General features: G+C 41.8%; 1 protein-coding gene across 1 annotated transcript; it reads left to right on the top strand.

Annotated features, from left to right (window-relative positions):
* Positions 1 to 4,435: 4,435 nt before the first annotated feature.
* Positions 4,436 to 12,133, top strand: LOC143480843 (uncharacterized). Its single transcript, XM_076978705.1, has 9 exons — positions 4,436 to 4,614; positions 7,329 to 7,490; positions 8,356 to 8,494; positions 8,572 to 8,660; positions 8,843 to 8,906; positions 9,743 to 9,831; positions 10,370 to 10,482; positions 11,068 to 11,224; positions 11,415 to 12,133. The coding sequence occupies exons 1-9, from the start codon at positions 4,530 to 4,532 to the stop codon at positions 11,570 to 11,572; spliced, it is 1,056 nt and encodes a 351-aa protein (XP_076834820.1). The 5' UTR covers positions 4,436 to 4,529; the 3' UTR covers positions 11,573 to 12,133.
* Positions 12,134 to 12,394: the final 261 nt, after the last annotated feature.

Below are 12,394 nucleotides of genomic sequence, written 5' to 3'. Positions count from 1 at the left end.
CTTCCTTTAATTAATCGACCCCCCCCCCCCCCCCCCCCGTCTGATCAGACCTGGTGCTTATGCCATTTCTTTTGAGTGACAAAACTGAAACCAAACTTTTTTACAACTGCCATATATAGTCGTAATAATCAGCACAAATGGCCTACAGAGTTATTTTTGTTTTTCACCTGAAATTTCTAGGTGTAAAAAAAATAACTGCAGTTAATAATTAGAACTTATTTTATTCGAAAAGTAATGTTTACAGTGGCCTTATTGGCTGGAAATAGTTGTATGTGTCATTGCTTGAGAAATTATGAATATCAAAAGATTTCTTTATTGTTAAAAAGTTTTAAAAGAAAGAAATTGGCCCTTAATGTATACTGTAACACAACCCAAGGACTAAATGGTTTTTACAGACTACTGATTCAAAATAGTGGTGCATTTAGAGATGCTAATTACCTGTACTGCTTATTGTTTGCATTTATTGTCTTATTTGCTACCTCTGCACCAATCCACTTTTTAGTATCATGTTTAACTATGAACTAACTATAAGCTATAAGCATTTTTGATTTTTGAGAGAATTGCTTTATGTAAAAATCTATTAGTACAGTACTTAACTGAAGGAGGAACAAAGATCAAGACTTTACTAGTGTAATTTAATTACGTTATCCATCCAAACCGAGTAAGGATCAAAACCTTTATTCGCAATGGGAGGCTGACTCTCTCTCTGGTGAAGGGATGGATGCCTAAGCTTAGTGAGGTAGTGACCAACTTGGATGAGACCTGCCTTTAAAGGCTTCTGGAACACAACCTTATTATACGCTTATTATAACTGCTTATGTGCATTAACATATGAGTTGTGTGCATGCTTTCATATTTATTCAGTGTTTACCTTTTGAATGGAATTCCCAACTTTATATTGAGTTCACATTTTGCTTTCTGTTCAGTCATGCACAGTGTACTGCCCCCTTGAGGATGCCCCTAGTTATAACTTAATTCAGTCATTCAGAAGCCACTTGCCTTCATGTCCTCACTCATGCGTTCAGATCTTACCTCATGCATATACCTCTGCATTAAGAATGCTACATTCACAGAATGCTCAGAGACTTGACAATGTAGGCTGGCCTTTCTTTCTTTTGCTAGCAAGCCCTAGACGTGTAAATACACCTCAGGATCCTTCCATTTTTGCATCAGTATCTCCCTCATCTATTCATTCCTTATAGCCATTTCCCCCCAGATAGTCAGGTTTCCTACTTCTGCAGAGCTAATGTAATATGACAATGCAATGTGCTTGCTATTAATACTTAGTGCTGGCCCCTAAATCAGACCTGCTTTGTCAAACCCATTTTCTGGTATCCTCAATGTTTGAGGTCCTCTTACAGCAGTACTCGGATGTACGTAGTACATCAGTGTCTGCTAATGCTAGGCTTTAAGAATGTAGTACCTCTGTACAGCTCAGTCTTTCTCCTTGTATTACTCAGACGATTCTCGTATTATCTCCAGCTGACCAAGCAGCTGTCACACATCTGGACAGCCAGTCACATCTGCTACCGGAGTTCATGGAGAACACCAGAGGCATTAATTATTGGAATATGAAACACACTCATACCCATTAGTTGCGAGCGTAATGAAGCGTAAAACAGGATCTCCGTCTTGGCGGGTCTGATCAGGAAGGCAGTGTTTCTGATCAGTCTCTACATCACACTACTTCCATTTCTGGAGTCACTGCCGGTTTAAAGGCCTGTGTGCACGCTGACGAGATTCTAAGGAAAGGTTGCTTACGCTCCTCAGGCTTCTAGATCACCCCAGTTTCATTTTTCCTTATAAGTAAAATAAGACTGATCTAATGAGCTATACAAATATTTTATTTTACAAAGAGCAAGAATTATGAAAGTATATAAATGTACAAAACTTTTTTCTGTATAAAGAAAATCAGTGACAGAATTGTACACACTATTTATTCAAAGCTTGTTTTTATTTTATAATGGCTGTTTAATCCAATAAGACATAAGTGAACTTTTCAAAGTCTGAAATTGAGTATTTATGTCATGCCATGAGAGTAATAAATTATGTTTTTCTTTCCAAAACAAAACTTTGTTCTCTCTGTTTTTCCTCTTGGATTTTGTCTGTTTCATCATGTTTGCCATCAGGAATATATGGGAAAATGTGCTGAAGATCAGCTGGGTGATCTGAGCTGGAACCTTCTCATTCCAGAAGATCATGACCCATTAACCTTTTCGGCTCTGACCTCCTCTTACACGCCAGTCATGTGACCCAAGAGGCAGTTTGCTGCTTAATCATAGGATGCTGGCATTTCTCCCAGAGAAACCCAAGCATACAGTACTGCGCATAAACGAGTGAGTTTGCTGCTGTCACCTCTTCCGTCACTAGCACTGAAGCAGTGAACACTAAAGAGAACTAATGCCTGATGGCAGGTTGACACTCAATAGAATCACTCCACCCCAATCTCAACGCCTTACACAAGTTACAAGTAAATCAATATATCAAAGTATATACAACGGTTCTGGGCTGAAGCTGCATGCATAATTGGGTGCATGATCTACATCTAGACTCCGTCTCACGAATTTTGGACATGCAAAGTAAAATACTGACATAACGATGACAAAAGACTATCATTTTTACATATGCAGCAAGAATAAGGCTCTGTTAAGAGGTGTAAGAGTCATTTCATCAATCATCCTGTTGTTAGTTTATCAATAACTTTGAATGAAATCACCCAGATGCTGACCCCAAAACAGATGCCACTGACGGGTTCCTTTACCAAACGACCTTTTAGAAAAATAAACATCAGGACAGAGCAGAAGCCAAATATACACTTAAAAGATAATAGAGGTCCGAAATAGCGGATTAGCTATAGAAGCAGAGGTGTAATATTTAAAGTCCTGTCACACTATTATATTGTCCAAATTCACCTGCTGACTTGTACTAAAAGCCAAACAATTGGAACAAAGCCACATTTACATGGTGAAGTAACCACCTCTGAACGAAACACCTCTGAGCAAAACACCTCTGAACGAAACATCTCTGAAATAACCACCGGCTGCTTCTTGCAAGCAACATTTATTTACCATGAATCAATATCATATTTTCCATTTTGGGGTGTGGACTTTATAAACATTAGGATAAGAAGTCCTGGCATGTGCTGAAGACCTAGAAAGGTCTTACCAAAAGGGCCCAATGTCTGGATATTGCCCTGTAGATGCAAAGCAGGGCCATGTCATGGCTTCTGATTGGACAAAAACCTACCCAAGCTACCAATGACAAAAACTGCAGCAAGTGGAAATGACTTCAATATCACTACGTATGATTGGTATGAACTCATCATATGAATGGACTTGTACTCAAAAGGAGCCTGGAAAGATATTATGGGATTTTTTCCATAGGCTATGCCACATTTTAGACTAGGAATTATATTGTTTGATGGACATGTTCTTTCAAATGTTAACTTGATTTTTCATGGTATGCTGTTATTTACATCTCTGTTATACATTACTGTCAATTGCATAAGGGTGAAAATATATACATATGTGATATGTATGTTTCTTCATATGATTACATATTCTCTTAATTACTGTTACACTATATGTAATAGTTAAAATAAAACTGAAATTGAAAACATTTTAGCATTGTGTGAATTATATCATTATTTATTATTATTATAACACATCCGTTATATGTGTAGATTTGGAGAGATCGTACCCCTTACAGGAGATACATTTAATAATAAATAATAGTGACTCGGGGGTTCATCATAAAGCTTATTTTTGATTGAGGTTAGCCAGGTTTGTTGGGTATTGAGAAGAAGGCAGGAATAGATGCTAATTGCGTAGATGCTGTCAGAGAAGGTACTGCAGACTCTTCTGTAGAGGGACTTGTGGCAGATGTTAACATGGGGACTGAATGTGGACAGTGGTCTCTAAACAGAGTTTACAGATGCAAACAAACAAAAAACAGACACAATAAAGAACTGTGATCCGATATCAGATAAGATGTTATTGCCAATCAATTGATTGATTGATTGATGTTATTGCCATGTGTCTGAACCGTCAAGACAGGTGATCCAAAACTGATTTGGAAAATATGTATTTTTAAATTTCATGTTGCTTACATGCATTCCAAATTTAAACCAGTTCTACCAGTTGGTGTGAATGTAGCCCTAATGTCCGCGCATGCGCAGCACGATAAGGGTCAGTTCTATCGCTTAAAGTTAAAAAATCGGTGTTTTTTTCCCATCGGTACTCTGCAGATGTAAACATAGTCCAACGTTTTCGCCCTTAAAATGTATTCATCACGTTTTTATACCCTCCAAGCAGCATACAGTTTGTGGCCGTTAATTTTAGTTTTCTTAGACGCCTTCAAAACATTCCTGTGCGCGTTTTTCTACAGCGATCAAAGTCACATGATGGTGTGTTAGTCACGTGACCGATGAGCCCAACAGGGGGGGTGAGTGGAGCCTGGCGGGCACTTCACTACTGCCATGTAGGTGCTGTGTGGGCACATACAGGGTACAGGAATGAGATTCATCCCATATGATCTGGTGTGACTCTTTAACGAATCACAGGAACATGGACAACCTGGGAGTGTATGCTGTTGTGGCCGTCGCTTGCTTGTTAGGTAAGTACAGTAGCGAGGTTTTCATTTGTTGTTGATCCAGTAGATCATTACCACGCAGGATATGCTCATAACATAAAGAGATAATTTGCATGGGGTCCGTTTTTTTCTCACTTTACGTGTTGTGTTGTTTTAATACTGTAAAGGTAGTGCGCATGTCTATTCAGTACGTCTAAGAGGTGGTGTGTGAAATGACAGTATAACTCTGTTAGGGTGTCATGCCACATGTGGGAACTATTATCAAAAGAAGGAAGGAGTTCAGATAAAAAATGGTTTAGGACTTTAAGTTGACGGAAATCCTATACTTAAGTGTGCTTTTGTTTAGGTGTGATTTGTTACATTTGAGGAAGACGTACTTCCTTGAATGTAAGCAAATGTATATTTCACAATGTTGAAGTTGCCTTCAAATTTTCCAGTCACATCTTTAAAGAAGGGAACCGTTACAGCTTGGTGAGATCACATGACCAGTCTCTCCGAATAACTGCATGTCTGAAGTGGATGTTCTCTTTAAGGCAGCATGCCGCAAGTGATTACACTTACAATGAGGAGTCTGTTCCTGTGCTGACTACCAACACCTCCCTCTTATTAACAGTGCAGTCTGATTAAAAACCATACAAGGAGAAGATTAAAATGTGACGATTTCTCCTATAATATTACAGTTCATAATTATAATATAATAACAATGTCCATAACCGCTCACCAGAATGAAAGATTCAATCATAACCTAAACAAGATGTTGCTGTTTGGGTCTGAAAGGCCTGTATTGACTCAACCTACAATAAAAATGCATTCGATTAATTTCTCATTTCATTCTGTTACTATAATTATCTTCACTGGCTGATTTATATTTCAGCATCTTAGTTACTGTCCTGGTGCACTTTAGATTAGTTGTTAATATTACTTGTTTAGATTTGTTGTTTAGTTGTTTAGATTTGTTGTTTACAATAGTTTACACTACTCACAAAAAGGTGGGCAAAAACATTGGGCTTTCGGGTGAAATTGAACTTTTACCTTTACAGGTGAATTTAATGTGACCTTCTCTAAACTTTTGAATGCACAGGTCCAACTGTTCAGTGTTTCAGTACTGTTTGCACAACTTAATGTTCTCTAAAAGGAGCTTAATGGCAAAATTCACAACAGGTGTTTGGCACATGAATCTACCAATATATTTCCTGGTTTAATTAGAATTGGTATTTAAACAGTCCTCCTGAACATGCTTTTTACATTTTGACTTCATGAGACCAAGACAACTGCTAACAGTTCAATAGATCAACAGACCATTCAAAACTGTTTACATCAGAGTGTTCTGCATGCTGGATGACCTGCAAGGGTACCTGACCAAATGTAAATGTGTAAATGTGACATATTTTGTCAATTGTGATTTTTACACCTCAATTGAAATTTGTCCTCCGCTTTTAACCCATCTGTGCAGTCAGAACACACACACACACACACACACACACTAGTGATTACTAAGGGGCTGTGGATCACACATGCCCAGAGCGGTGGGCAGCTCTAGCCCGGCGCCCGGGGAGCAGTTGGGGTTAGGTGCCTTGCTCAAGGACACCTCAGTCATGGCCTCAGGTCTGGGAATCGAACCCACGACCCTCCGGTCACAAGACCTGTTCCCTAACCGCCAGGCCATGACTGCCCCACCAGACACAGGCGTCATCATCTTACATGGGCCAGGGAGCATTTATGTTGGACGAGGGACCAGTGGGCCTCAGTGTTGTTCACTGATGGAAGTCGATTCATCCTGAGCAGAAATGATGGACGCCAATGATGTTGGAGACTTCAAGGAGAGCACTATGCTGTTGGAGATGTCCAGTAGAGCACTATGATGTTGGAGACGTCAAGGAGAGCGCTACGATGTTGGAGACGTCCAAGAGAGCGCAACGATGTCGGAGACGTCCAGGAGAGAGCTATGAATCAGCCACTGTTGTCACCAGACGAGCCTTTGGTGATGATGGTGGTGGTGTTGCTGGTGGTGTTACAATGTCTAGTCAGAACTGCCCTACACTTTGTGATAAGCCCATGCTACTTCAATAACATCATTAATTCGTCATCGTGCCTCTGCATGAACAACATGGGCCTAATTTCATCTTCAGGGTCGACAGTGCTCCAGCTTATTGAGTTTGCTTCATTAGGGAACGGCTGCAGGAGTGGTCTGCACTTTCTCTGGACCTGGATCCTATAGAAAACCTATTGGATCAGCTGAGTGGCTGTGTAGAGGCTTGTAGCTCTGTACCCTAGAACCTCAAAGAACCGAGGGCCCTTCAAGAAGAGTGGGACGCCATGACAGCAACCAATACGTCGACATGAGATGCTGTTGTCAAGCTGTAATTCATGCTAGGGCACATGACAAATTGTTGAGACATTGATCTAGAACCCAAGAACCCAAACATTTGGAGTTATTCCTAAATCTGAATTAGTCTATGTAACCTCAATGTGTTTGGAATAAATAATGGGCATTAAAAACTCTGGATATCAGACACAACAGGAAATGTTGAGACCAAGCCAGACCAACACACTGAGACCAATATAACGCAGTGAAAACCACACTACCCTTCTTGTAAACTACATTAGCAGCATGCTGTTATCATTTACTGAATAATTGTTCATTGTGTGTGTGTGTGTGTGTGTGTGTGTGTGTGTGTGTGTGTGTGTGTGTGTGTGTGTGTGTGTGTGTGTGTGTGTGTGTGTGTGTGTGTGTGTAGGAATAGTGAGGACCCAAACCACTCTCATCCCTGCTCTGACAGTCACCACAGTCACACAGGATGTGACCTCCACCTCTCCCGTCAGCACCACTGTTCCTGATTGCTCCACCCTCAACACATCCACCTGTGCAGCTTGTGCTCCGGGCTCCTACTCCAATAACGGTGGGTGGTGTAGTCCCACAGTGGGAAGGTCGGGCTATTTACAATCAAATGTACATGTATGGCATTCTGCAGCATTCTGTGGCTTAAGAAGTGCTTTAGTTTAATGATATGAAGCGAATGCCCAGACTAGAATGGAAGAGCAGACGGTAAATGTGGTTGTAAGTGAACAGGCAAGTGCTTAGTGACTCAGTGAAGTGGTCTGTGTTTGGTTTTCATTTGTTTCGGTGAGACATTAAAAGATTGTGTTGAGCCTTTGATGATCAATGTTTATTTGAGCGTGTGGAGAAACTTAAGATTGTGTTTTTATTAACCAGGAAAAGGGCGCTAGTCTAATCTCAGGCAGCCATTCTAACAGCACAGCAGTGAAATCAAACTTGAGGTGGAGGAGGGACTGAGCGAGGGTGGAGATTCAGCATCAGAGCTGGAGCAGCTCAGGGCCCATCACCTCCTGGCCATGGAGCCTGCATCCACACACACACCATGGCACAGCTAGAGACGTTCCAAAAACAAGAGTTATAGAAGAACTTAAATCTTACGTCCTTAAGATTGTGATTGGTTGTGTACGAGTTGTATCCGTGTTAAAATTGTAAAGCGTCCTTGGGTATATAGAAAGGCGCTATATAAGTTGAACATTCATTCATTCATTCATTCATTCATTCATTAACCATAATCCTCAGGTGTAAATCTGTCAACCATCATATAACACAATTATAAAGGAATCAACCTTTATAATATATATGAATATATCCACATATACGAATTCCTTCAAAGTGCTACCTGTCTTTTCGGTTCATATACTATAAAGTGTACGGAAGCCTACCAGACGCAGTGCATGACCACGCCACACGTTCTCTTCCTCCGCCAGAGACCTTGTTGTGTTCGTGCTGTCCAGACGGAGGTCTTTGTGTGTCGTCTGGGGCCTGTCTGCTCTGCTCCCTGGGCTCCTATCAGACACTAGCGGGCCAGCAGGCCTGTCTGCCCTGCCCGTCTGGCTTCTACAGCAGGTGAGTAGCCGCCGGCTGGCCGGTCCAACAAGCCCCATCCTGCAGCTCAAGCCCTCCTCTCCCCCCTCTCCCCACAGCCACATGGGCAGTCCCGTCTGCCTGCCGTGTCCTCCTGGGTCCTACAGCAACCAAACCGGTTCCTCCTCCTGTCAGGAGTGTGTGCCGGGTGAGTGTTGAGTTCCTCACTGAACAAAAAGCGACTCCCCTAATGAATTCCCTCATGATGTAGTAACATGAGACGTGATGACTAAAACCGTGTGTGTAATCTCACAGTTTAACAGTGCACAGTTGTGATTCATGAAGAGTGAAGCCAGCACATCGTCATGCGTCTCTGTGTTGTTATTCCAGGCTTTTACATGTCTGGGCAGAATGCTACCTTGTGTAGAGCATGTCCAGAAGGCACGTATTGCAAGTAGGTTTCACTGTGCTGCTGTGCTTTGCTGTTTATTTATATATATATTTGTGTGTGTGTGTGTGTGTGTGTGTGTGTTCAGTCCTTCCGGGATCCTTCACATTTCTAAAAGGCAGATTGTGATGAAGACTTATTCCAAATCACATGCTTTAAAAACTTTTTCTTTTAAATTACTATTCAATGTGCTTATAAGATGTAATACCTATGCAGGTGAATTTTTTTAATTCATGAGAGCCGATAACTACAGTGCTACAGTACCACTAAAGCAACCTTACACACCTCTTATCCTGGGATGTTTTAAAACCAGCCACTGTCCCGGTACAGCTTTGATTCATATGTTTTCCTTTAGAAATGTGTGCGCACAGATTTCCTCTCGGCATTATCAATTAGGTACAACTATCTGTATAATTATATGTGGCATTTGTTGTAGTGGTTTGACTGATATAAGGTGACGTAGTATAACATTACAGTATGTTCAGTCACTGCTGTTAAGTGTATTACAGTGGCACGGATTGTGATTGTGTTTAGGACTGTGATTGTATTACAGTGGCACGGACTGTGATTGTGTTTGTGTTTGTGACTGTGATTGTGTTTGTGTTTAGGACTGATTGTGTTTGTGTTTAGGACTGTGATTGTGTTACAGTGGCAGGACTGTGATTGTGTTTAAGTGTTTAGGACTGTGATTGTGTGTTTAAGACTGATTGTGTTTAAGTGTTTAGGATTGTGATTGTGTTTGTGTTTAAGACTGTGATTGTTTGTGTTTAAGACTGTGATTGTGTTACAGTGGCAGGACTGTGATTGTGTTTAAGTGTTTAGGACTGTGATTTGTCCAACAGTTCCTCCAGTTGTGTTCACTGCCCAGTCTGTCCTGCTGGTTCTGAAGCCCTGCAGGTCGGCACCAAAGAGTGCTCCCCCTGTCGCCCAGGTAACCCAGAATTCCAACCAATCATATTCCATGTTAGTGATATAGTGTGGGGTGTATGACTGCTTTTAGTCCGGCTCCAGACAGAGAAGTCTGTTCATTTTAGTGAGGTGACTTCCACATAAAATTTAATTAGAATGTGCAACTACTACAAGTAATCTGAACGCTCCTACTGTGTAGTTCAGATCAGTTCAGGTCAGCCCTGTTTGTAAGAAAGCCTCCACTTGCACTACCGGCACAGTGTTGGAGAACGTCTTCGCAACAGCAGGACATGTGATTGACGCTCACTAGTGTAACATTTAAAAGTAATGTGTGGAAAGTCTGGTAATCTGCAGGATTTCCTAAAGAAAGAATTTCCTATATAAAAGTATATAAAAGTGATGCAATGGAAGTTTCCTGTGTAGTTACCATGAACCATGAACCGCACGTGTGTGTGGTGGGGTCTTCGCTTCCTCATTTGCCTGTTTGATTTGTTGCCATGCTGAACATGCGGTGGGATGTTGTGTGTGTGTGTGTGTGTGTGTGTGTGTGTGTGTGTTAGGCATGCACAAGCCCTCCCATCAGACGATGTGTCAGATATGCAGCAGCGGTTTCTACCAGATCCGCTGGGGTCAGGAGAACTGTGACATTTGCCCTGAGAACCACTACTGCCCAGTACGAGATTAAACCCAAACACTCCCACTCTGCTCATACACACACACACACACACACACACACACACATACTCTGAGAACCACTACTGCCCAGTATGAGATTAAACCCAAACAATCCCACTTTGCTCATGCACACACACACACACACACACACACACACACACACACACACACACACACACACACACACACATACTCTGAGAAAACCACTACTGCCCAATATGAGATTAAACCCAAACACTCCCACTCTGCTCATACACACACACACACACACACACACGCTCTTAGAACCATTACTGCCCAGTACGGGATTAAACCCAAACACTCCCACTCTGCTGCTCATACACACACACACACACACACACACACACACACACACACACACACACACACACAAGCACATATATGAGTTGTTTCTCATACTGTATGTAGTCACAACAACCTGGCCCCTAACATCTAATACAGAAATTCCAGGGCACTTGTGACGCGCTAACGCCGTTAGATATCTGACTGATTGTAGCACAATCCATCTGAAGGTCTAACTGCATGTACATCTGAGTCAGACCTTCATTCCCCCTCGTTCCAGAGTCCAGACGTGAGTCCCATCCAGTGCCCCAGTGATGCCTTCTGTCCAGAGGGCAGCACAGCTCCGGGTTACTGCATGGAGACCTTCTTCAGGAAGGCTGGGGACACGTGTGAGCTTGCGCCTGTCACCATAGCTCTGCTCGTCATTGGAGGAGGATGTATGAACATTATCAGGAATTTCTTTACAATAACCTCATATAATAACGTTGATAACGTATAACACTGGTTGCAACAATCAACCATCATGCAGCAGAATCAAGATTTTATATGGCAGATTTTTTTGTCCGGTTTTACACCTTTGTGCTTCTGTCTCTCTCTCTCTCTTTTGCTCTCTCTCTCTGATCTCAGTGGTTCTCCTGATCGTCATCCTGCTGGTTGTGCGGAGACGACGGGGTGCAGACAGCGAGCTCTCGATCTCACGTGCTCCTCTGTTGCAGAAGGACCGGCCGCCCGGCCGTTTGTACGTCATCCCAGGTGGCGCTGAGCCGGTGTACGCAGGCTGGTGACCCCCGCCACTTTTGAACCAGCTCAAAACTCCACAAGGTCGTGGGGCGGATGGTTGAAGTTCCTCTGGAGGACAGGAAACATTTGTGAGCGTGTTGGCTATTTGAAACGCTGTGCACTTGGACAAATTCGAAGTGTTCTTTCTTGCATAGTGCTGTTCAGGGCTTACGTGTTTAAGGTTCCCGAACTCTGAATGTAATCAGTTCTTTTTGTAGAGGAATGTTTCCTTTTTCTAACTAGTTCACTTTGGACTGCAAATCAGATTGTTACTCTTGACAGTAAAAGTTAAAGGGGTGGGGGGCATTTATTTAGTGTTTTTCTTTATGTTGTTCTGTTTAAGTGTTTTAATATTGTACTGAACTTTACATGAAGGTGGCACTGGTACAGGTCAAGATTTTGATTATGCACTGACTCTGTCTGTCTTGTCTATAGATTGTATTTATTCTCTTGTGCCATTCAGTTTTTATTGTGTATTGAACTGTGTATTTTTAATTTTTTTAAGATGCACACTGGACAATACTTCCAGGGCAGGCAATGGAATAAAAAGATTTGTGCAACTTTCAGTTTTGTCTTTTGAATGTATATTGAGTACATTTTTTATCTATCTGTCTGTCTATTTCATTTACTTTTTGAGTTTAGTCATTTGAGTTTGAGCAGTGACGTGCTGTGCGTTCACCGAGTACCCCATCAGCTACACAACACCCCCCCCCCCCACCCCACACACACGTTGTTATTGTACATTAAACCACATAAATCATACTATATATCACAGTATGGATTTCAAAATACAAATAACCCACAAATGCAGCTAAAAATGGGGGAAA

This window comes from Brachyhypopomus gauderio, chromosome 17 (assembly GCF_052324685.1).
Source record: "Brachyhypopomus gauderio isolate BG-103 chromosome 17, BGAUD_0.2, whole genome shotgun sequence".
Lineage (NCBI taxonomy): Eukaryota > Metazoa > Chordata > Actinopteri > Gymnotiformes > Hypopomidae > Brachyhypopomus > Brachyhypopomus gauderio.
Note: the sequence above shows the minus strand (reverse complement) of the source record. Positions and strands in the feature narration are given on the sequence as shown.

Bases quoted from the DNA above. Each gene is read 5' to 3' on its own strand.
- LOC143480843 (XM_076978705.1), top strand. From the start codon at position 4,530: ATGATCTGGTGTGACTCTTTAACGAATCACAGGAACATGGACAACCTG. The intron at 8,661-8,842 runs GTGAGTGTTGAG...TTGTTATTCCAG, and splicing joins CTGTCAGGAGTGTGTGCCGG to GCTTTTACATGTCTGGGCAG. The intron at 11,225-11,414 runs GTATGAACATTA...CTCTGATCTCAG, and splicing joins GCTCGTCATTGGAGGAGGAT to TGGTTCTCCTGATCGTCATC.